The 26,515-nt window shown below is 39.3% G+C and overlaps 1 protein-coding gene across 2 annotated transcripts in view; it reads right to left on the reverse strand.

Annotated features, from left to right (window-relative positions):
- The window catches only part of stat6 (signal transducer and activator of transcription 6, interleukin-4 induced), a 39,561-nt gene extending 13,485 nt beyond the window's left edge, over window positions 1-26,076 (reverse strand). The window contains exons 1-5 of one of the 2 annotated variants that reach the window (XM_059527963.1): window positions 25,919-26,076; window positions 10,184-10,326; window positions 8,653-8,797; window positions 3,930-4,013; window positions 3,582-3,759 (exon numbers count right to left, since the gene is read on the reverse strand). In XM_059527963.1, coding sequence (XP_059383946.1) covers window positions 3,582-3,759; window positions 3,930-4,013; window positions 8,653-8,797; window positions 10,184-10,314 — 538 coding nt within the window. In that variant the 5' untranslated portion in view covers window positions 10,315-10,326; window positions 25,919-26,076. Of the gene's footprint in view, window positions 1-3,581; window positions 3,790-3,929; window positions 4,014-8,652; window positions 8,798-10,183; window positions 10,327-25,918 lie in introns of both variants that reach the window. The other variant, XM_059527962.1, reaches the window with a different exon arrangement.
- Between the last annotated feature and the right edge of the window lie 439 nt (window positions 26,077-26,515).

Consider the following 26,515-nt stretch of genomic DNA (forward strand, 5'->3'; position numbering starts at 1 on the left):
ATTATATGATTCAATCACACTTGTAGCAATATTTGTTAGTTCTGTTTGTTGATTCAGGGTTAGTATTATCTGAGGTCCTCTGAGGGGTTGGCATCATCTCTTCTCAGATGTTCTGGATCCAGACTGGAGCTGGTGTATATCGTAGTTACCATTACATTAGTACATTGCACACAAAATCATCACAGACTGTGGAAACTTAACACCTGACGTCAAGCAACTTGGGCTATGAGCTTCTCCACCCTTCCTCCAGACTCTGGACTGTTGCCCAGTGGACTTTGGACCACTGGGCAACAGTCCAGTTCTTAATCTCCTTAGCCCAGGTTAGATGCATCTGATGTTGCCTGTGGTACAGGAGGGGCTTAACAAGAGGAATACGACAACTGTAACCAAATTCCTTCAGACGTCTGTGTGTGGTGGCTCTTGATGCCTTGACCCCAGCCTCAGTCCATTCCTTGTGAAGTTCACTCAAATTCTTGAAGCGATTTTGCTTGACAATTATCATAAGGCTGCAGTTCTCTTAGTTGGTTTTGCATCTTTTTCTTCCAAACTTTTTCCTTCCACTCAACTTTCTTTTAACATGCTTGGATACAGCACTCTGTGAACAGCCGGCTTCTTTGGCAAGGAATGTCTGGTCAGATCAGTCTTCCCCATGATTGTATAGCCTAGTGAACCAAACTGAAAGACCATTTTGAAGGCTCAGAAACCTTTGCAGGTGTTTTGAGTTGATTAGCTAATTGGCATGTCACCATATTTTTAATTTGTTGAGATATTATAATTGGTGGGTTTTTGTTAAATGTCATGTGTGCCAAAATCATCACAATTAAAAGAACCAAAGACTTAAACTACTTGAGTATGTCTGCACTGAATTTATTTAATACACAATTTTCACAATTTAGGTTGAATCACTAAAATGAACTTTTCCATAACATTCTAATTTATTAAGATGCATCTGTAATGTCAACACTGGTTTGTTTGGAGAGCGCTATGGATCATGTGACCACGCGGCAACATTGGCGAGATCAAAACTTGACGCAACTCTGTTTTTTCAGTGCTTTGGCTTTAACTGAAGCGCTACATTTTATGATTTACGTCATATTAAGTACGCTAAAACAGTATTTATTGTTAGAATTTAGTATTAAAATGTATAAAATTTGTAATCTGAGACTTTATTTCATATTGCAAACTGGGTTGACACTTTGGTACGAGATTTACATAGGCAGAGGGAGAGCATGGAACAGAGCCTGGAAGCGTGCAAGAGTTGGCAAAAGTCTCATTCATTTGGGAAGGTGCGTGCGCAGTCAGTGGAGGCTCGCGAAGTCAATCAATCATTAAACAGACAATGCGTTAAAAAGTTAAAATGAATTTGCGTTAATGCGTTATTAATAGGGTTGGGAATCGTTAGAAATTTTTCGTTTACGATTCTGGTTCCATTAAAATCATTAAACAACTATTGAAAAAATTGTGGTAAGGGAAAATGCACAATACTCAACTACTCAATGCTCAATACTGTATATTACCTACTGGAAACTTAATTTAAAGGTTGGCAATGTCAAAATTCAACATATAGGTTCCGATTCCGGTTCCATTTAAATGAACTATTATTATGTTTTTTTTTTGTTTTTTTTTTTACATTCATATAACCATGTATACACACTCCATAAAGCCCTTATTTTACAAATAATAATGCAGTCAGGAGATGGTGTGATCCAATGAGCGGTTTTCACATTTTTAAACATTTAAAATACATGAAAATAAATATTTGTTTATCACTCTTGAAATGACCTGTACACTAAGTAATCTAACCCTCATACTTGCATAACAATAGCAGTATATTTATTTAGTGGTCCAAGTTGAAGTCAATACAATGTAAATATTGTATTACGCCGGCATGGCGAGTCTGTGGAGTGCGCGTCATTGGAAACAATGTGCTCAGTAATTAAAGAGGCAGTTGTTTCTGTTATTTGGTTTGTGACATCCTTTACTGGAAACGCAGAATCATCAGAACACTGGTGAAAGGCTGCTCACAGTGCTTGGTCACGTGTTGCAACAGAATCATTTTCAGAACCGAAACTTAGAAATTGCTCACGGTTCCGGTTCTTTTTAAAAAACAGAAACGGTTCTGAATAAGAACCGGTTCTCGGTTCCCAACCCTAGTTATTAATGCATTAATTTTTTAAGCCCTAATTATTAATACATTTTAAACAAATTAATTAAATGTAAGATAATAAATCAGGTTAATCAAAATTTTTAAAGAGTACCAAATTATGAAATTTTAAGAGTTCCAAGATCTGTATAATGGATTGCATATATTTGCAAATACTGATGGCTATACAGATTTCCAATTCCAAAGAACTGAAATTGCAGTTTATCCATGCACATTTAATCTGTTTTCGTACAAAATTTCATACAAAGACTACCAAGCGAAGACAAAAAAGTTAAATTGATCATTCATATAAATTAACTCTAACTTTTGAGCCTATGCTTTATGTTTTTGCATTATTGTGCTGTGACATCAAAATACTCATCAAAAAATTCAAATCAAGGCTAGACTTGTTGGAGCCCTTATGACGGAAACTACTATTTACACATCTGCTGCTCTAGGGCTTGTCTTATTGTATTTCTCCCTTTTGCTGCATAGCTATGTGTTAACCGTATCAAAGCAGCTATGTAGACAGAACCATTGCATGGACTGTGCCAAGTGTGCAACTATATAGTGCCTAATGTATGGCCTGCAATACTTCAGTTTTTTTAACATATCATTCCTGTGATAAATAAAGACATTTGTGTGCTTGCTCGATCTCATCACAAAAAAGAAGGCGCCACAAGTGCATAACCAGTTTTGTAACCATGACTCATGAGGAAAAGTTTAAAAGAAAAAATTCAAAAGAAGGAAGAATTCCAAAAGTTGACGAACACAGCACCCCCCTCATGTTGGACCTGTATGAAGACATGCACATGCATGTGTAGGGGTGTTTAGGTCTGTATAGTTACTGCTTCCTAAAGGCTGTCAGAGAAAACAAACTTTAGTTGAAAACATTATATATAGTTTACATTCTGCCCTCTAGATTTTGCACAGTTTACATTCTCCCCCATAATCCTTTTCTGGTGTTATCAATACAAAATTTGTGAAAAGTGAGAGCATTATGTTGCTTTTCTTTTTAAAGGTGCTTTGGAATAATATGTATTGTAAAAAACAATGAATACTACAAAAGTATGATGATTAGTAGTTCACAAATATCTTGATCATAATAATTGAATGTGCTTTGGAAAAGGAACCAATGAAAGAGGAAAACGTTAAAAACTGAAAAGAGTTTTATACATATGGAATTAATAACTGGCGAGCAGCACTTCCTCCTCTGTTTTCATTTAAAGAAAAGCTTTTTAAAAAATGTGGGTTTGAAAAAGTATTTCATCCCCTTTGTGCTTTGAACAAGGTAAACTTGACCTAGTGGAACTCCCAATGGATTGATTATTTCCTAAAGTTTTAGACTATTTTCCTCTTCATAATGGACAGAAGTTCATTCAGTCAAATGTGAAACACTAATCTGACAAAAAAAAAAAAAAAGATTTCGATCTCTTACCTTGAATCGACTCCAGTTCCTGCTTTTCCCAGTTCAAATCCTCCTGAAGCTGATGGAGTGTTTGACGGAGGTTCTGAATTTCCAAAACTTGGACCATCAGATTGTCCACATCAGTCTTCCCATCCTCCCTTGCAGGTTGTGGGGTGCCATTGATAGCTGGAGGTGCCTGAGGAATTTGCTGGAAGGATGCGAAGTTAGGATGCATACTCTACAGACAAGCACAAAAACACCAAGAACAATGACATATTGAACATTTAAATTATGCATAACTTTACTCATAAGTTAAGATTACTGTTGCATTTTCCCAACAAATGTAAAATATTGCAGAATAAAGGGTTTTGTACTTACCGCCTGCGCTAATAAGTGTCTTTCTTTCCTTAGAATATCTCGAACTATCCTCACAAGTTGCATGGGTTGTGGCTGGAACACACTCTGATAAGCAGTTACACAAGGTTACATAGTAAATAGGCAGAAATACAAACAGTGTGCTTTGTCACAACATGAGTCAACATGGCAGGCTTCCAAGAGTGAGAGATGCAGAAATATAAAAGTAAGAAAGAGATACATGCGTTCACAATGCCAAAGAAATGTAACTCAAGATGAGGTTATATAACATACAATACACAATGACTCTTGGTCACATTTTTTTACTATGTAAAAAACAGATTTTTTACTATGATTTTTGCCTCAACAAACTCCTAATTTGCTGTTTTTCAATAGTGAGGTAGTTGTTAAGTTAGGGTATTGGGTAGGATTAGGGATATAGAAGGGTTAGTTCACCCAAAAATCTAAGTTATGTCATTAATAACTCACCCTCATATCGTTCCAAACCCGTAAGACCTCTGTTCATCTTTGAAACACAGTTTAAGATATTTTAGATTTAGTCCGAGAGCTCTCAGTCCCTCCATTGAAACTGTGTGTACGGTATACTGTCCATGTCCAGAAAGATGATGTTTTTTTAAGAAAAACATCATCAAAGTAGTCCATGTGACATCAGAGGGTCAGTAAGAATTTTTTGAAGCATCGTAAATACATTTTGGTCCAAAATTAGCAAAAACTACGACTTTATTCAGCATTGTCTTCTCTTCTGTGTCTGTTGTGAGATTTCAAAACACTGCAGTTTGTGATATCAAAGATTGGCTCGTTCTCGAGTCAAGAACCGGTTGCATCGGTTTTCGGATCACCAGTAGTTCTTTCGGACAGTTCGAATCAATAAACCGGTTGAAGAAAACGGTTCACTGGTTCTTTTGCGCTCGACGTAATGATGATTGCCCTTGATTCAAGCCTTCGGTTTATTCACGCTCATAACATTAGCACATAATCAGTTCTGAGTCAATCACCAAAAGAACCAGTTCGGTTCAGACGCTCTGTGTGTCAGTCTGCTTCACGCTGAATCACACATGCGCAGTATCATCAGCTCCTCATCAGTCATTTGTGGATTAATGCTTATTGGAGACGCGAACCGTTTTAAACGATTCAGTTCGATTTGGTGAACTGGTTCAAAAAGATCAGGTTACATCGAATGATTCTTTCGCGAACCGGATATCACTAAACTACAGTGTTTTGAAATCTCACAACAGACCCGGAAGAGAAAACATTGTTGAATAAAGTCGTAGTTTTTGCTATTTTTGGACCAAAATGTATTTTCGATGCTTCAAAAAATTCTAACTGACCCTCTGATGTCACATGGACAACTTTGATGATTTTTTTCTTACCTTACTAGACATGGACAGTATACCGTACACAGTTTCAATGGAGGGACTGAGAGCCCTTGGAGTAAATTAAGTCATAAATGACAGAATTTAGATTTTTGGGTGAACTAACCCTTTAATTGTGGCCAATGTGTATTAGAGAAAAACATTTATTTCATAAATGATATTTCCCCCCATTTTAAATTCTTATTATCCAATGAAAGATTTTTGTGATTTTTTTAAATAAAAGATCAAAAGGATTAACAACGCAGATTAATTTTTACAGCTTTCTTTGATTATATTTACCAAGGGTGTCCATATTTTTGGGCATGACTGCATATATACAGTATAACTGTTTGTAAAATGGCAGTTTCTTAGATATCTGATATCTTAGATATTTTGGTCATTCTGTGTTTCTGTATAAAAAAAAAGACAAAAAAAAACCTTAATATAAAAAAACTAAAATACTGATGAGATATTAATGATACAAATTCTACTAATAAGAACTATAACAAGCACTAAGGACTACTAAGAATTAATGAGCTGCTGAATTCATGAATATTAATCAAGTTTTGTGCGTTCTCTCGAACTGATTTGCTGAAATCAAAACCGGGTCGAAAAAAGGTGAGCGCCAGCCAATGAGATCCGAGCCAGCCGTTTGCGCATTAGCTCCGCCCACTTCCAGAAAAACCGGCAGTTCTTAAAAGGTGAAGAATTCCAAAGGAGCGTCATTATTTTGACCGGAAAATACAACAAAGAATATCGATTACATATAGCGCATCAATTTACTCGCTCTCTCTCGCTCTACGTGTGTGAGAGACAAAGGGGCGGCGAGTCGTGCGCCTTCACACTAGAGTTTACATTACGTCAAATACAGGTGCGTTTGAACATCCATTCAGATGAACTAAAAAACAGCACAGATCGCTTTACAGAGAGTGAAACTATAAAGCACACAGTCTAGTCGCCCGAAGTGAAAATAAGTCGCATATGCGAGTGATTTAGTCGCAATGTAGAGGGTTGATTGTTGCTTGTAAATTAAATAATGAGCTTTTATATTGTTACTGTATTGAAACCAAAGCCAATTATCAAATATAGAAAATATCAATATTATCAATATTAATGTTAACCCCATAAACCCTCTCGGGGTCCCCAGCACCCCACTTTACAAACCCTGTATAAAAAGTCATTAGTTTAACCGGTTTTAAATGATACAGTAGGATCATTCTGTATCAACTCAACCAGAGATCCCCGGCTTAATTTTTTTCTCGGAAGAAAGACAGACATGTTTAGTGATGAAAGCCAAAATATTTAATGTCAGGGATGAGCATTTATGGAGTAATCCACTATTAGTAGAGTAGAGGGGGATCAAAATTGGCAATTTTCACCTGAGATTCAGAGTCAAATTACAGGGGGGTAAAATGACTTCAGAAAGATGGCAGTATCATAATGTTATATTTACACAGAAATTGCTAGGTCTGTTTGTAAAATCTGTGGACTTTAGCAATCTTTGTTGCATTATGTGCCAGTGTTGACCATTCAAAAATGGGGAAAGTCCAAATTCTCCAAAGTTTGCATGCCTATAACTCAAGAAGCATTAAATATATCTTAATGCCCTTTTAGATATTGGGTCTTAACAAACGTTACTTTTAGTATCTTCATATTTAAGGCTCTATTTGAATGGGTTCCAGAGTTACTGGATTTTGAATATGGCTCCAGGAGTAAATTGTTAATGTATACATTTTCAGTTTTCAAAAACCACATCTGGGTCAATATATTTACTGTGCAGAATGTCTAAAGGATAAGTAGTGTTGAAACTATGAATGCATTGTGTTTCCCCCTGTCAAATTTGTATAGGACACACCTGTTTGTGTCATAAATATAATTTTTTCAAAAGTTTGTGTGCCTGTAACTCAAGATATATATAACGTTATCTTAATATGATTTTAGATTCTGATTCCTAAGAAACTTTTCATTTGGAATTTTCCTTTTTAAAACTCTGGTTTAATCCTGCAGCTCCCTGTCCAAATTGTTGTATCCTACAATTTTCACACCAAATGTGGTTTTGTATTTATCTAGTCATCACTGCCAATGCAAATATGCAAATAATAACAGTAACCCAGGGTTTAGTAATGTATAGTGTGTGACACATCAGATTATGAGTGACCAGTAATAATTGTTAAATCTAGGTAAAGTATGAACAGTGTGTAATGTAAAATAAGATTACCCAGGATCCCATTTACCTGGGGTGAGATTTACCTGTGAAAGACCTTAAGGAAAGAAAGACCTTGTGGCAAAAGCAACCTGTTTTTCCTATAAGGTGTGCAATTTGTTTCAAAGATGTTACAATACTGCGTGTTTGAACTCTTGGTAGATTCAGAAGCTGTTAAAATGAACAAAATTCCTTCTTCTAAATATCCCTGAAACTATTTCAAATATTGAATCTTATGAATAGTCTACTGAGAGACAGGTAATGTGCCTCAACTTGACCATTACAGGGCATTTTTAGCACTCCGACAGGTATGTTCTGTGCATATTGTTTTGATAGAGGGAAACAAGATAAACACCTAGTTTCAACATTACTTATTCTGTAGACACTTTGTTTTAAATAGAGTAAGTATCAGCTGTATACAAAGTGACCACCATTTGGTTTTCAACCACTAAAAATAGGTAACATTTGACATTCTGGACACGGAGCCTCATTGAGATCCCCATATCTCTGGGACTGAACTGTGTAGAGCCTTGAAATCATATTGCAATATCTTTAACACTTCTTGAGTTATAGGCATGCAAACTTTGGAAAAATAATATTTATGGCTCTCAGGTATGTTCAATGCAGATCTCAATACTCGTCTAGTTTTCAACATTATTTGTTTTTCAGACATTCCTCTTTAAAAGAAAAGAAGCATTATATTTCATATACCCAATATCTAAAAGGACATTAAGATATCTTTAATACTTCTTGAGTTAAAGTCATGCAAACTTTGGAGAAAAAAAACGTTAAAAGTGCAGTTTCACCATTTTTAACTGCCACATAATGCAATGAAGATTGCTAAAGTCAACAGATTTTACTACCAGACCTATCAATCTCTGTGTAAAAATATCATTATCATGCTGCCATCTTTCTGAAGTCATTTTTACCCCCCTGTAATTTGGCTCAGAGATTAAAATTGCCATTTTGACCCCCTTATACAATATAGTGGATTACTCAGTAAATATTCATCCATTACATTTAAGATTTTCTTGAGAAAAAAAATATTAGCAAAATCAAAAATTTGAGCTAGGGATTTTTTTTCTATTGTTTTGGTTGATTTGACACGGAATGACCCTGTATCTTTAAGCCAGCAGAAATCACGAATGTTAGGAATATCAGTTATGCACACCAAGTTCCGGCTGATATGTTGTAGTTTGACCCTCTCCACCACGTTAGGGTTGAGTTGGGCCACTTCCTGCAGCAAATGCATCATCTGATCCAACAGCCTTCGAGCCTGAGGCTCTTGCTCCCTGTTATCCACATCAAAGGTCTCCCTAAATAAAACATTAGAAAAGCATGACATTTTTAAAGCCCTGCTGCATAGAATCATCCTTAGTAAATGTCGCAAACTGACATATAACAAAGCCTTTCAAGTCTAGCTTGTCCTGTGCTGTTCTCCAACCATATTCCCTATTCTTGTTATAAGAATGACTCAGTTCCCTGTAACAGGAAATTCCTAAGCAGTGATCTACCCTAAATGTTATGCCTTAGACAACAGTTACTCATGTTTCTATTACAGTTAATTTACTCACCAGTACATGTGCACTCAATCATTTGACCTTACTGAAAAAACATTATAAGAAATTAACTTTTAAATGTTTAATATCAGAATGGGTCAACTCATGGAGGCCACCATATAGGGATTACTACATCCTCTTTGTCTTGGATAGGATTTATAAATTGCCTAAAATGTCCTGATTTAAGTTTTGTTTTCCTTTCACTGTGCTCTCCACAGTCCTCTTATTATATGTACCCATATGTGCATTGCTTGGGCAGTCTCTGTAGATTCCACCTTCTCACACACCATGATTGGTTGTTTATGTACAATGCCTGCATGCTATTGGTCAAACTACTTTTCAGTCATTACCATCAGCCTAATACTACTCACTTCTCAAATTTTCAGACACTTACTTACTAATGCTGGGTACACACCAAAATATTTTTTACATGTCATACGATTCTCAAAATGTGATAGACCACAAACATGAGGATAAAAAATCCTAGATTTAACCGTTTTGCTCCTATAGTGTGTGGTGTGCCATGATGTGTCAAAGACAGCACACCACACATGAGCAGATTTTCAACCAGAGTCTCGATTGTGAACACAGGAAATCTCGCAAAATCTCGTGAGAATTCAGACAAAGCATGGTGGACGATATGCAGGAAGAAATTGCAATGATTTGTTGCCACAAATCAATAAGCTGATCCTCCATCTCTGCTGTCCACATCAATTTCACCCTTGTGCTGCGCCATGACTGCTTCCGTCTTCCATCATCTCGCTTTCTGATTGGATATTGTTTCGTATCACGTGATAATCTGCAGAGCGTGCACACATCAGGATTTCTGATCGTAAATATTAAACATGTTGAATATTTATGATTCGCGATCACACCTCACACCAAGGGAAAATCTGATAAAATAATCTGTAGAGCAATCAAGATAATCGGGACATAGCTAGGATTGTCGGAAGGTGGGAAATTTGCCCAAAATCAGCACGATCATCTTTTGGTGTGTACCCAGCATTTCTACACTGCCTGTGATGATGTATTCACGCTACTACTATAAGTGTCAGATCAGCGCAAACTTCAGGTAAACAATACTGTGTTAATCTTAATACAACATAAAAAGCATCCATTTAATTTGTAACAGTGATGTCATACCATCTCTGTTCCTCTATCCAGCTGGCCAGATAGTGCCTGACGTCCAGAGGGAATGTGTCCGGGTAGAGTTCATTCAGTGTCTGATTTGGCAGGTACTGTAACCGCGGGGTCATTTGCGCCCACAGCGCCATAGTATGCAAGCACTGCAACAGTTAAAAAAAGAAATAAAAATCACGACATTAGTTGCACTGTAAAAACGACATTTTCAGTTCTTTGGAACTAGAGTTGTTCACTGAAAAAAGATTACTCAACTCAACAATAGCTTTTTCCATACAACAACATCAGTAAAAAGTGACCAAATCAGTCAAGAATTTAAAAAAAATAATGGTTTTGGCTAAGGCAAGGCAGGTTTATTTATACAGCACATTTCATACACAATGGTAATTCAAAGTGCTTTACATAAAAGAAAGTAAAATAATAATAAAAATAAAACAAGCAATTTTAAAAGGTTGGAAATTATTTAAAAATGTAATTATTTAAAATGAATTTAAAACAGTTAGAAATAGAAAATGGTTTTACATAAAATACAGCGAATTAAGTAAAATACAGTGCAATCAGTTTGGACGTCACACAGTGCTCATTCAATAAAAGCACAGCTAAACAGATGGGTTTTGAGTCTAGATTTAAATGTGACTTATCTAAGCACTTATCATCATAAATCAGAATCAGTTTAACTCAAGTTGTGAGCAAATCATTTAACCTGTCTATCTTCAGAAGGAAATTTTCAATTTAATGGTGCTTCTTTCTGAAAAAATCACTCATTTATATTTTTGGGTGAAATATCCCTTTAATTCTGAAATACATAGAGCTATTAATCAGACAGTTCTGTTAAGACACACAGATGTCAACACACTAATCCGCACTAATGCCCTGCTTACCCATGGTTTAACACCTTTAAAGAGGGACATCGACTACTGCTGTTGCAAGGTTTATCATACAGGCTAGAAAACTATCCATGCATGTATTAAGAACAAAAAACGTACACGGTTACTAACGTAACCTCGGTTCCCTGAGATGAGGGAACGAGTACTGCGCAAGCTAGCTTACGCTATGGGAAAAGGTCCCCTTTTCTCGAGAATATGAAGCCAAAAATTATCCTTAATTTTTAAATAATGTAAAACGCAGTGCTGCAGCACAGCAGACCCAAGCGAAGCGGCTCGCGCGCTTATTGGCTGTGCTGCGGCAACTGCAGCAACCTATGGTGAGGCGGCGGAGAGTAACGAACCAATGGGGGCGCTTCGCGCCCATTGGACGTCAGAGCGCGCCAAAATAGGCATGGCTGGAACTATATAAGCCACCGCTTCACCATAGGGATCAGGTTTTAAATCGACTGAAGCGATCACCCGGTCCGAGCACATAGCACGGCAGGTTACGCAGTACTCGTTCCCTCATCTCAGGGAACCGAGGTTACGTTAGTAACCGAGTACGTTCCCTTTCGAGAGTACTCTCATACTGCGTAAGCTAGCTTACGCTATGGGAACACAATGTAAAACGCCGTGCGTGCTCGGGAACTTCGACCTGTCACAGCCCAAGGCGAGAGCTCGGGGCTTTATAGCAGGAGAAATCCCAGTCCCAACAGCCAACCTTAGTGAGCTTTATATAGGGAACGAAAAAAGGGGGACGTGGTAAGGCTTAGCACGTCTATATAGAAAGTACCCTGGCCTGCAGGGCAGGGACTTGCAGATTATAGAATCTAATAAATGTTGACGGAGAGGCCAGCCTGCCGGCGCACAGATATCATCCAGTGGTATCCCGCAGGACCACGCCCATGACGAGGCCATACCTCGGGTGGAATGGGCTCTGATGCCGAACGGGCAGTGAAGGCCCTTAGATTTGTAAGCCAGCGAGATAGTGTCTACTATCCATCGCGATAGGCTTTGCTTCGTGGTGGCGAGACCTCGGGTGCGCCCACCAAAGCATATGAAGAGCTGGTCCGACCTCCTGAATAAGGCGGAGCGCGCAATATAGGTTTTAAGAGCCCTGACGGGGCAGATGAAGCTCGCGTTGCTTTCGTCGCTTTGCGAGGAAAGGGCTGACAGCGAGATGACCTGCGCTCTGAACGGTGTTGAGAGCACCTTGGGGACAAAGCCGTGTCTTGGTCTGAGAATGACTCTGGAGTCATTAGGCCCAAACTCGAGACAGTCAGCGCTTACAGATAGCGCATGTAAATCCCCCACTCGCTTGACTGAGGCCAGAGCCAGTAGAAAAGCGGTTTTGAACGAAAGAAGCTTCATATCGACAGACTGAAGCGGTTCAAAAGGGGGGCCCTTTAAGGCCTCTAGGACCGTAGACAGGTCCCAGGAAGGGATTGAAGGGGGTCGGGGAGGGTTCATCCGACGAGCTCCCTTAAGGAAACGAATGACCAGTTCGTTTTTTCCCAGTGATAGGCCGGCCACCGGAGCATGAGAAGCTGCAATGGCTGCCACATACACTTTGAGCGTAGACGGGGATCTGCCCGCATCTAAACGCTCCTGTAGGAAGGAGAGTATCTCCGACACGTCACATAAGTGAGGGTCTAGGTTCCGTGTCCCGCACCAGGTGGAGAACACTGACCATTTCTGCGCATATAGGCGCCTGGTTGAGGGCGCTCTGGCTTCCGTAATGGTCTTTAACACTCCCTCAGGGAGGTTCCCGGGTACCCGTTGAGGGGCCATACATGAAGGGCCCAAAGTTCGGGGTGGGGATGCCAGAGCGTGCCCTTCAGCTGCGTGAGGAGATCTTTCCGCAGCGGTATTGGCCATGGGGCTGTACTGGACAGCTGCATCAGCTCGGAGAACCAAGGTTGGGTCGTCCAGAGTGGGGCTACTAGCAGCATAGCACATCTGCTCTTCCTGACCCGATCGATGACCTGCGGCAGCATCGCGACCGGTGGGAAGGCATAAAGCGGGCGTCTGGGCCAATCGAGGGCCAGCGCGTCCCTGCTCTTTGAAAAATATATTGGGCAATGAGCGTTGTCTTCTGAGGCGAAGAGGTCGACCTCTGCCCTGTCGAAGATGCTCCACATCAACTGAACCGTCTGTGGGTGAAGAGACCACTCCCCAGGGGGAACATTCGGCCCTGGAAAGCATGTCCGGGCCCCGGTTCAGGATGCCAGGTACATGCGCTGCCTTTAGCGAGCGCAGATTGCAATGTGCCCATGTCAGAAGACGCTCGGTCAGGGTGTGCAAGGTTTCTGACCTGACACCACCCTGGCGATTTATGTAGGCCACCACTGACATGCTGTCTGATCTGACCAGAACGTGATGGCCCTTTAAAAATGGGAGGAAAGCTTTCAGGGATAGTTCGACCGCTATCATCTCCAGACAGTTTATGTGTAACAGTCGCTCCGGGCTCGACCAGAGGCCGGAGGCAGACCTGCCCTCGTACAGGGCGCCCCAACCGAGGTTGGATGCATCTGTCGAGACTACTTTCCATTTCGAGACAGCGCCCGTGCTTACGCCTAACTGATACCAGTTGGCTATTTTCCAAGGGGCCAGAGCTGCGATGCAGCCGTGGGTCACCCTGATGCGTGCGCGGCCGGAAATCCAGGCGCGCGCTGGAACACGGTCTCTCAGCCAGCGCTGTAGTGGGCGCATGCGCAGCAGGCCCAGTTTGAGAACCGCAGAGGCTGATGCCATCAGACCTAGCATTTCCTGAAATCGTTTGAGCGGGTAAAGAGACCCGGCTTTGAACGACACGGCTAAATGCTGAATAGTGAGAGCGCGCTGTGACGTCAGACGCGCTGTACATGTCACAGAGTCTATGTCTATCCCCAAAAAGGAAATCCTCTGGCTGGGAGACAGAGCGCTCTTGACAGTGTTGATCGTGAGACCCAGGCATTCTAAATGGCTGAGCATCCAGGATCTGTGTGTCGTCAGTAGTTCCTCGGAATGGGCTAAAACTAGCCAGTCGTCGAGGTAGTTCAATACTCGCACTCCCCGCATTCTCAGGGGTGCGAGAGCGGCATCCATGCACCGCGTAAACGTACGGGGCGCTACGGAGAGGCCGAATGGAAGAACCATGTACTGATAAGTCTGCCCCTCGAATGCGAATCTCAAGAATGGCCTGTGATGGGGTGCTATTTGAATGTGAAAGTAAGCGTCTTTCAGATCCACTGAGAAAAACCAATCCCTCTGGCGAATTTGCGCGAGTATTTGTTTGGTAGTTAACATTTTGAACGATCGCGTCATAAGCACTTTGTTCAAACGTCTGAGATCTAGGATGGGTCTGAGACCGCCATCCTTTTTTGGTACGAGGAAGTAGCGGCTGTAAAAGCCTGACTCGCGCTGCGCAGGGGGGACAGTTTCTATCGCCCCTTTTGCAAGAAGGTTTATCAGTTCGGCGCGAAGGACGTGTGTCATTTCGCTTTTCACTTTTGTTTCGACCACGGCGCGAAAGCGCGGCGGTCTGCGAGCGAACTGGAGCGAGTAACCTCGTTTTATTATATTCAAAACCCAATCTGATATGCCGGGGATGGCCTGCCATGCAGCGGCTCGTGCGGCTATGGGTTGAATGTGCTTCGGGCACTGGCCGCCTGTTATGAGGGGACCAGTAGCTCGAGTATGCTGTGCTTGTGACACTGTGGTGACAGCGCTTATTTGTAGGGTTGCGCACTGAGAAGTGGGCACGCGCGCTACATTTAGAGCACCTCCGGCGCGAGCGGGAAGGTGGGCATGAAAGGAGACCCGAGTGAGTCTTTGTGACACTTGGGGGAGTGTGTATACATGTAGGGGTGCGTACTGTGTAGTGGGCACACTGCCTACATAGAAAAAGCTCTTTTTGTGCTTTATTGAGGTCGCCGTGAAAACGGCGTTTGTGTGCAGGCGTGCGTGCATTGTAACAGGCTCGTTTACTGCAGTATAGACATCTCCAACCGCCTTTAGTGAGGGGATTGGAGGAAGCATGTGAGGTTTCTTGTGTGGTGGTCCGGCCGCAGCGGGACTTAACCACGGTCTTTTCAGCCCGAAGGTCAGGAGGGCTTCGGAGGCTCGGGGTTCAGCACAATCCTGGGCCGAGGTCCCCGTCTCTCTGGCGGTTTGCGGCTCGTAGAGCGAGAGCGGTGCTGGGTTTTGGTCGCTGGGCGAGACTGTAAGTCTGGCTGCGATGGCTTCGAGGTCTGAGGGGGCGGCGCGTTTCTACGGCGTCCCGCAGCAGAGCTAGAGCGTTTCGGCAGGAAGTGTCTCATTGCCTGCGACGTTTTCTGAGCCTCAGTGAAGCGTTCAGCGAAACCCTTAACCGACTGGCCAAAGAGGCCGGAAGGCGAGATAGGAGAGTCGAGAAAGGCGGATTTGTCGGCGTCTTTCATCTCCGTGAGCGTGAGCCAGAGGTGTCGCTCTAAAACAGCGAGGCTTGCCATGCTTCGGCCGATCGCTTGTGCTGTGGTCTTTGTCGCACGCAGGGCTAGATCAGTAGCGCTGCGGAGATCTTTAAAGTCATAGGTATCTGGGGCAGACTCGTCCAGGTTACGGAGAAGTCTGGCCTGAAAAACCTGCAGCACAGCCATGGTGTGTAGAGCCGAAGCAGCTTGACCAGCGGAGGTGTAAGCTCGGCCAGCGAGAGCTGAGGTGGTGCGGCACGGCTTGGATGGATGCACAGGCTTCGACCGCCATCCAGCGGCTGAGGGCGGGCAGAGGTGTGCAGCAATAGCCTCCTCGAGAGGGGGGAGGCTCTCGTAACCGTGGTCTCGGGCGCCGTCGACAGAGGAGAGCGCTGACGAGACAGAAGTCTTCAAGCGTGCGGAGAATGGGGCTTTCCACGACTTCGTGAGTTCATTGTGAACTTCCGGGAAGAAGGGGGCGTTTCTTTGCGGAGGGGCCGAAGGGCGCCCCTGCAGGAACCATTCATCCAGCCTGCTTTTAGCGGGCTCGTCTGGAGGAGACCAGTCGAGCTGAAGGTCGCTGACAGCCCTTGTAAGCACGCGAGTAAGCTCCGCGTCGATATCGGTGCATTGTCCGGTGCAGCTGGGCGCTGTAGAGGGGGGGGGGTCCGCAATGGAGCCCGACCATTCCTCACTACTGGACGCGGCGAGAGAAAGGCTGTCGTGTCTGTCCTCTTCCGCCTCAGGCGCTCCGAAGGAGAAGGGGGCGCTGGTGAGCAGGGACTGGCGCTGCTCGTCCACGAAGAGGACAGGCGAAGGAGCGAGAGCGGGCGAGGCACGCGGGGAGTGTTCCGGCGTGAGCTCGCGTGTAACAGTATGCTCAGGCATTCTCTGATCGCGGCGTTTCTTACGCGGCACTTGAGAGAAGAGGCGGAGCGGGTGGAGCATCGTGGCTGGTTTGAGCTAATCGAGCCCGCAGGGTCGATATAGCCATGTCGTCGCACTCAGGGCAGCCGCCCTTGAAGAGTGCGCTCTCAGCATGCTCGCGGCCCAGGCAGGAGACACAGATCATGTGGCGGTCCTCGCTGGGCAGAGGGCCTCGGCAGGAAGCGCAGGCCCGAGGCATTTGAAACAACGCCTCGAATTCTGGAGGAAAAAAGTGTGATGCAGCGGCGAACACACTAGCTTTGAAAAGGATATAGTCACGCCGGATGGCGCAGCAGGAAGCGAGTGCTGAAGGCGGCGTCGAGATGAAGCACGAGCCGGCGTCCTCAGATCTGCGTTGCAGTGCTATCCCGCTGAGAGGCTTTTCGACGGCGTGTAGAGGCTTCTCCGGAGAAGACAGCGAAGTGCAGGTGAGATCGCTGAAGGAGATGAAATCTGATCCCTATGGTGAAGCGGTGGCTTATATAGTTCCAGCCACGCCTATTTTGGCGCGCTCTGACGTCCAATGGGCGCGAAGCGCCCCCATTGGTTCGTTACTCTCCGCCGCCTCACCATAGGTTGCTGCAGTTGCCGCAGCACAGCCAATAAGCGCGCGAGCCGCTTCGCTTGGGTCTGCTGTGCTGCAGCACTGCGTTTTACATTATTTAAAAATTAAGGATAATTTTTGGCTTCATATTCTCGAGAAAAGGGGACCTTTTCCCATAGCGTAAGCTAGCTTACGCAGTACGAGAGAACTCTCGAAAGGGAACAAGACACAATCTTTATATAAAAACAACTAAATATTGAGTTTATAACAAGTTCCTTACTCTGAACAAACTGAATTGAAAAACTGAAATCTTCAATACAAAATGAATGACATTTATAGAAGCTCATTGATAAATAGCATCTGATGATCTAAAATAAGTGAAGAAAAGCCCAACCCTTTTATGCCATGTTGTATTTCAGGCTTAATAGGGTTTTTTTTTTTTGGTGCAAAGAGCACAGGCAGATGCTTTGGGGAGAGAGCAGGGTTTGTTATTAATGTTCAGACTTTTCTTTAGACAAGGGAGAAAAGACAGTATGCCTGCCTTATCTCTCACCAACATAAGGGGACAGAAGACACTGTATACCACAACACGCTTGACAACAACTGCCTGGCAACCCAACCATCACTAATATAACAAGTTTACTTATAGTTTGTCATTTTATCATTTAGCTTTATGCTGCATTGTAAGAAAGTAGAGCATATGTATTATGATAATGCTGTTGACCATTTAGTTTCTTTAATGGTTCATAATGGAACTTAATTAAATGTAATTGTATTTAAGGCGTACACACATATTTCTGTGTGTTTGGATAGACAGTGAAACATAAAATGTTAATTTTCAGGATCTTAAATTGAAAACCTTCTGTTAAGGAACAAACCAAGTCATAATGTCAAGTTAGGTAAATTTGTTAACTGTGTAAAATAAATGTGATGTCGATTTAAGCAGTGAAACTGAATTGCACTCTAAGGCATGAAAGCATGCTGGATCATGTCTTCCAAAACTACTGACTATTGTGTCACTGCACATTTCTTTCCTGAAAAAAAAAATGTTGATTGGTCTTGAACTTAAGCATACTATAATTTTTTTTCTTTTACACTAAAATGATTTGAGAAAAACAGCCTTAAGCTGTGTATATGAATAGTATTATTAGAAATATATGGCTCTTCCAGTTTTTTTTTTTTTTTACTAAGAACTTGAAGACCCATAAAACTTAAATGGGCTAAAAAATTTAAATGTAAAGTTGATACATAAATTAAAATTCTCAAATGAAATATAGATATTTTGAAGAACACTGGGGTCCAGATAACTTTGGACTTCCATTATAGTTATAGTTATAGTTACAAAAACAGATTTTTAAAAATATCTTCTTTTGTAAACAATTCCTTTAAACTATACAGGAAATCAAATACGGCTAAGGAGATAACTTCAGCAGTAACCATCTAAATAGATAATTAGTTTTTTTTTTTAAAGATTGTGATGGAGAGACTTTGACATGGTCTTTCATCACTGTTTTTTACTGTTAATGTTGGATGCGTGTTTGTATTTTTTTTGTCTAGCTAAGTGAGAGTCTCAATAGGAAGTGCAAACTGAGAAAAACCGCTCAGCTCAACTAGTGTATGTAAATGCTTGTGCAAATGTTTTGGTTTATCTTGTCTCTTTTTAAATGTATTATTATTATTATTATTATTATTATTTTAACTCTTGTTTCTAAACCATGTATATCATAAAAAAAGTCAAAGGCAAGAATTTATTTTCCAATTTGGGGAGAACGGGAAAAAAATGTATATTTAAGAGGGCCACCACTAGAAGTTGGGGGTGGACAGATAGAGAGCTTGGACAAGATTGTTGTACTGTGTATAGTGATGCACCGAAATGAAAATTCTTGGCCGAAACCGAAAACCGAAAAAGAGAAAACCAAGGCCGAAAACCGAAACCGAAACACCGAAAGAAATTATGCCAATTATTCCATTGCATTTATTGCTATGACCATGTACTAACTTTACTAAAATTAAGACATTGCAATTGCATAAATTAATATTAAAGTTTCAAAGATAATTACAATTACATAAATTATAAAAAACATAAAAATACATAATTACAAATTATGCAATATTTATTAAGCACATTGCAACAATGCACAGTATAAAATAAAATTCAAACTAAAAATGTATCCCACTCATGTGAATATTAAATAATAATGTACAGGCCTACTGGCCTGCAGAAAGGTTTTAAAATGAACTGTTCTCTCATAAAAACAAAGTGCATTTAGGTCAAGTGCATTTGAAATTGTTCTCTGTAGGACTAGAAAGTGCATTACTTCTCCAGTAGGCAAGACTGTTATCACTTCTGGGGATGGGGACTTCAGACAGATAACCATCTAGCTGTTGAGCAGTTGAGCTTGTCATCTGCCTGACATTTGAGAAATATTTGAGAGAGTGTATTTAAATAGGGGCAGGGCATAAATAATTTGTTTTATCAAATTAAAGCAGAAATCTAGCAGAAATATGGCTACAATCTGATATTATGTATGTATATGTATATATATATGTGTGTGTGTGTATATATATATATATATATATATATATAGGCTACTGTAAATAAAATGTCACATATATAGTAGCCTAAGAACTAGAACAATAGCCAATGTATTATTATTTGAGGCACTTTCTTGCAGAATTTCACTGAAAATATCAGACAACGAGGGTGAATGCCAAGAGACGAGTCTTTTTTCCGCGCTCTGATCTGTCTCCTGCGCTTGGCGCTTCTCCGTCTCCACGCGGGTTCTCCGCATCCAGCGCGGCCTGTATCATTTCTCGTGCGCGCTGCCTTATTTCCGCATCCAAGTAATGATCTTTATAACGCGGATCAAGCACATTCGCGATGAAGTGCAGAGGATCCGAAAAGATCTCAGTGAGACGTGTGCTAACAGACTCTATAAGACTGTACCTTTCTTTGTTCTCACTTCGTGGTCCGTCTCAATCTCTTTGTTAGGAGACGCTTTAGTGCTGCGAATAAAGGAATAAGAAGAGAGAGAATGTTCTCACTGGTGTGAAGTGAATGTCGCGGGGAGCTCGTGGTCTGCGCTATGCAGGTGCACGTTCAGGTCGCGGTTTCTGTTTGCGTCATCATCACAACATTTCGGCCGTGTTGTTTCGGTGATAAAAGTCTTTCGGCCAAAAACCGAAAATGCTCTTTTGGGCCATTTTCGGCCGAAAATCTTCGGTGGCCGAATATTCGGTGCATCCCTAACTGTGTAGCAAGGGAAACTCCAGCATCGATGTTGTAGAGGAGAGTTAGTACTGTTTTTAGTACTTGCAGTTCTAGTTTTAGACTGTTTTTATTACAATCTTTGTTTTAGGCTCTTATACCTATTTATTTGCACATTTTGCACATCTGCTGCAAATAAACAACCCTTTGGATCCAAACTTCGCTATTGATCCTCCTTTGTGACTGCTTGGGTCACTTTTTTTATTATTATTTTTTTTAATCAAATATCGATTTAGCAGAAAAACAGAATGTTTTTCCATATGAACTACACTTGAGGCAAGAAAACCGCAGTGTAATACCATGTCATTTTAGTTATTAGTTTTAATAACCACCTAAACTCACTCTCCAAGAGCTGTCAAGGTTCAATAACCAGCTTCAAAATATGTAGTTTAGCAATTAAACTGTACAAGTGAGCAGAGGTTTCTATAGTAAATTGTAACACACAAATCCATAGTTTACTCTCTAGTTTCAATTTAAGCATTCACTGTAAAATCACAGGGTGTAATCATAGGGTATTTAAAGTGTTTTATATTATCAAAGATGAGAAAATTGCCAATAAAGTTTTTAAAGTTATTCCTAGATAACTAATTAGTGTGAGTCTATAGTTCATGACTCATCCTGTATTTGTGAATCCCTCTGTTCCAAATAATATTTCTAAATTTCTTTCTGGCTAATCTGCACCATTCCTATTTTAAAGGTTTACCTGCACTAATGTTTAACAAAGGGATTGAAGCAGCGTAGGTGAAAAAGACCACACCTATGTGCAGACATAATATCTGAAGATAAACCATTCAAGGGAAAAACGTCACGTTACACTTACACACATGGAAAACCAATGAACCATGGAAACTCAAGACTATGCTTAAAGAATATAATAACGGCATTTTTCATATAAGTGACAACAGTCTGTCAAACTTGACCACTGTGTTGATCAGGTTAGTTAGATTGCTGTTGTGTGAACACCAGAAGCTGTGCAGGAAAAACAGGTCTGGTAAAAACCCAGTGCTTATTTCTGTAGCACGCACCCTGATAAAAAAAAACATTGTAACGTAACATCTAAATTAACTTGTTTACTTTAAGTGTACAATATTATTTAACATCGCTAAGTAAGCCTAAATGCATTGATTTATATTTAAATCATGTTTCCACTTTCTACAGTGTAGAACAACCCAAATAAAATATAAGAGGATCCTGATTAAATAGGATGGCATATTCATGAAAGGGTTTTATGGCCTCAAAATATTTGTATATCAATATAAATTTGTTTTATAGCTTTGCTTTTTTACTGCTTCAACCCAGGAGGTCATTGACAAAAGGTCAGAGGTATAATTTCTAACAACTCATCATCATCTGAAGAACTTGAACTGTTTCTCTCAATTCAGTTCAATTAAATTAAATTCAAGTTGCTTTACTGGTATGACAATCTTGGGTATGTATATATATATATATATATATATATATATATATATATATATACAGTACAGACCAATATTTGAATATACTTTAAAAATAATAATTTATTCCTGTGATGCAAAGCTGAATTTTCAGCATCATTACTCCAGCGTTCAGTGTCACATGTAACATCCAGTCTATCACATGATCATTTAGAAATCATTCTAATATTCTGATTTATTATGAGTGTTGAAAACAGTTCTGCTGTCTATATATTTGATGAATAAAAGGTTAAAAAGAACTTAATTTATTCAAAATAAAAAAAAATTCTAATAATATATATTCTAATATAAATTTAAAATTTATGATTTTAGCAGACGCTTTTATCCAAAGCGACTTACAGTGCATTCAGGCTATCAATTTTAACCTATCATGTGTTCCCAGAGAATCGAACCCCCAACCTTGCGCTTGATAGCTCAATGCTCTACCAACTGAGCTACAGGAACTCAATAATATATTTTCTTTACTATCACTTTTTATCAATTTAACATCCTTGCTGAATAAAAGTATTGATTTTATTTAAAAAAAAAAGAAAGAAAAAAAAATTACTTTTTATTCATCAAAGTATCCTAAAAAAGTATCACATGTTCTGAAAAAATATTAAGCAGCAGAACTGTTTCCAACTTTGATAATGAATCATCATATTACAATCATTTCTAAAGGATAATGTGACAATGATCCTAAAAATTCAGCTTTGCATCACAGAAATAAATGAGAATTTAAAGTATAATAAATTAAAAAACAATTATTTTAAATTGTAATAATATATCACAATATTACATTTTTTTCTGTATTTTTGATCAAATAAATGCAGGCTTGATGAGCAGAAGAAACGTCTTTCAAAAACATTAAAAATAGTAATGTTTCCAAACTTTTGGTCTGTACTGTATATAGATAGATAGATAGATAGATAGATAGATAGATAGATAGATAGATAGATAGTAGGGATGGGACGATAACCGGTTTTATTGATAACCGTGATAAAATGTGCTGAAGGTTAGTAATATCGTTTAAAAATGAATTATCATTAAAACCGTGTTTGATTATCGCGGTTTTAATAACTCACTATTAAATCATGTCCAGCCAGCAACAGTCTGACGCAAGCGCAGCGCACAATGTTTTTTTTGTTTTTTTTCGAGAAGGAATGGCGAAAGTCAGTGACTTTTCTATGCTTTTCTATGCTTCTACACTTTTCATTGTAAGGAAGGAAATGCCACAGAATTTAATCTTTCTTTAAATTAAGTGCATAGAGTTGCTTGTTTTATTAGTTGTTTGTTGATTATTAAATATAAAACTTGCTGAAATGTTTTCAGTGTGAGCATCAACTATTTTTGAACACTTTCATCTCGTTTCAACAAAACCGTGATAATATTGATAATCGTGATAATTTTAGTCACTATAATCGTGATATTAAATTTTCATACCGTCCCATCCCTAATAGATAGATAGATAGATAGATAGATAGATAGATAGATAGATAGATAGATTAAAAACAAACAAAACAAAAATATGTGTAAAATACATCCGTGTGTGTGTGTGTGTGTGTGTGTGTGTGTGTATATATATATATATATATATATATATATATATATATATATATATATATACACACACACACACACACACACACATATATATATATATATATATATATATATATATACATATACATACATTATTAGTACGATTGATGTTCATATATGTATGTATTTTACCTAAAGCATTACAAAAAAGCATTATTTACGTTTTATATATATTTTGATATGTTTTAATGCATGAATTATGCTAACCTTTGGTAAAATAACTTTGGTAATAATAATAATTTATTAAAGGATATAATGCATTACAACACGCATAATGAATACCTTAATAATGAATTTTACATAGAGGCTTTAAGTAAAGTATTACTTAACTATTTTGCTCATTATTATCTCTTAGCATTTTGTTGCATAAAATAATTTTCTTTTTCAGCACTGCGCTGATCCTTATGCTCTAAGGGCTGCAAAGCAAGGTCATATTCTCTGAATCTTATTTAAGGAAAACCATGTGCAAATTCATCGGCCACTGCTGAGCATTTTTCTCCTTAAAAGTGCATTGTCTCAAAAATATTCTGATACATCAAACTTGTAGGCTCCCGTGTATAATCCATGTATAATCTTCCTTTTCTTCTTCTGGCTCAGACATCTGATTTAATCCAATATTGCCACTTGCCATTGTATAGTGTTTACAGCTTCGGTTAACCAATGAGGTAAAGGTGTAGTCAATCCATTTCAAGACATGAAAAAAATATTTTCATGGGAAACAATTTTAAAATGTTACTTTTATTATTAAAGATAAGTTTTAAGGGATTAAATTAGTGACTGTAGGTGGACTTTATAGAACAATGCTCTATGTAATGCTTTATGTATTTGCAGAGAAGACATTTTATTTTAAACATTTAGTTTACAGGTCAATTCACAGCATTTTGTTTTATCAGTGTGTCTGTTAGTCTGTTAGTGTCTGTTGGCATTTGTCAAAGCTTGTTTTCACCAGTTAAACATGCTGAATTAGTATTTTTCAGGTCTTGGAATGTCTAAGGTGTAATGTTTTGTAATCTAGTGATTGTCTGCACTGGTCTGTGTCTGTCAGTGCAGTGTGAGTTGGACTTAATTATCGCAAAGACTGCTCTTTCATAGTCCTGTCTTGTTAAGGTGTCATCCAGGTCTTAGTTCTCTTAAAATACACTGAAGGAAATAAAAAAGAAATTGAACAACTGTACGGTAAGCATCTAAAACAAATATGCAAGAGATAGCTTTGATCCTTTGGGTTAAGAGAAATCTGTTCATATTGAAATCTCTGATGTTTGATTTGTGTATTTTCTTTCCTATAAAGTGAATTCTCTGTGATGGAAAACAGAAAGCCATCTCTCAACATCAAACCTGCCAAACACTGAAACTTAGATAGCAGTTGGCACCTGACACATGAACCACTTTACCACTCATCCACTTTATTTGATCTCTTTTCATTCAATGGATGACTGCATTCATAATGGTCATGTCATACTGCAGAAATGAACAAACTCAGAGACTTTTACACTCATCTAATTACTGTTGATACAACTTGAAATGCTGTGACTAATAACACAAAGGATTTAAGCAAATTAAACAATCTACAAACTGATAAAGTATACAAAATTTAATTCAATTTTATATATTTTTTTAATTTATTTTTTTTTGCACAGAGGTGTGCATACAATCACTTTTTTTCCTTAATTAAATTTTTAATTAACCTTTATAATTGACTGAATCGTTGTAATTAATAATTGCATTGCATTCTTGATATGTCCACATCCATGACAAAAACTACCCATTGACAAATAGCATAAAATAATGATTGACATATAGATATATTGATTTACATCAACTAATCCACTTATTACTGAAATAAACACTTCACTAAGCCTTTTTAGTGCATTTTAAAAGGCCACAGCAAAGCCAACCATTAGTATTCATATAATATTTATGACAAATAACAGCATGAGGGTGTTACATCCCAAAGTATGATGCTGACACAAGCAATGTCACAACAACAGTGAAGAGGGTTTACAAAGAACAGACCACTCTAGTGTACACACACAAAAAAGCGTAACAAACCAATGCCACAAACAGCCTATGGGGAACAGAAAGTAGGGCGTGAATTCGTGTAGGCGCTCGTGCTAAACAATTAAGTATTTTCCACTTTCAAACTAAAATATATATAACGTGGCATTTAGCACAATCATGGAAGTCGGCTACGTTAAGTCATATAAGTAGGCCTTACGCTCCTGCTATATTTCCAGTGCAGTGAGTCAAATACAGGAAACTTGTTGAATATGTGAATTCAGATGAAGACATATCCCTCGCGTATCTTTACATGGAGTATCCAGGCAAAAAAATATGGTTATGTCATTTGGTATCGTTTAAGTAGGTTAGTATATAATGGCCTAACTAAACCGACTTCACAATCATAACAAGATTAAATTATCATAAAGTGAGATTTTTATTCGTCAGAGAGCTCTTTGATGGCTTTTTAGTCAGTTTTTGCTCGCTCGCTGCGAACGATTGCTAATTTTCGTACAACAGTTACAGTAGAGGAAAGTAGGCTGTTACAAAACTCATGTTTCCTCCTTACAACAACACCAAGCGATAAACAAATTCAGTTCGCGATAAACTCACCGTTCGCAGTTTATATAGCAAAAATACAATACTGATAGAATATAGGCTAACTTACCTGATTTCGACGCCAGCTCTTTAACACACGTAAGGAGATATAAGTCTGCGCCTTCCGTGTGCGTTTGTTGTTTTTTTTCTTTCTATCCACCTACTTTCACTTTACAATGACACTAAAGCTGCTGCCTATTGGCCGCCCTGATGCAGATCTTCTACCAGGTGAATGAGAAACTTTATCCGGCTTGACATTATTACATATTTATATATTATTTTTATATACCCAGACCATTAGATATGTCATCGTTTTTAAATCCAGTTTTATGTGTGCCAGAAAGGGCTTAATTATTTTAGGCTATGTTCAAACTTTTATATTCATACATAAAGGGAGTATCTTCACACTTTTGTAACTAGGTCTATCTTGGTTTTGTCTTCCTACTTTAGCATTTTCCTTTCTAACGTCTTACATGTGAGCCTGAATATTTTATTAAATTCATATTGTTTGACCGCACTACGTCTTAATGGTCATTCATTTCTTGCTCAAAGTTCATAATGTATTGTATTTATTTTATCAACATTATATGGCACCTTATATTATATATTTTTTTAAATCTGCATTTAACCCCATTCTGTCACTGGGTTGTGTAGGCTATGTATTACG

Source organism: Carassius carassius, chromosome 37, assembly GCF_963082965.1.
Source record: "Carassius carassius chromosome 37, fCarCar2.1, whole genome shotgun sequence".
In the NCBI taxonomy this organism is placed as follows: Eukaryota; Metazoa; Chordata; class Actinopteri; order Cypriniformes; family Cyprinidae; genus Carassius; species Carassius carassius.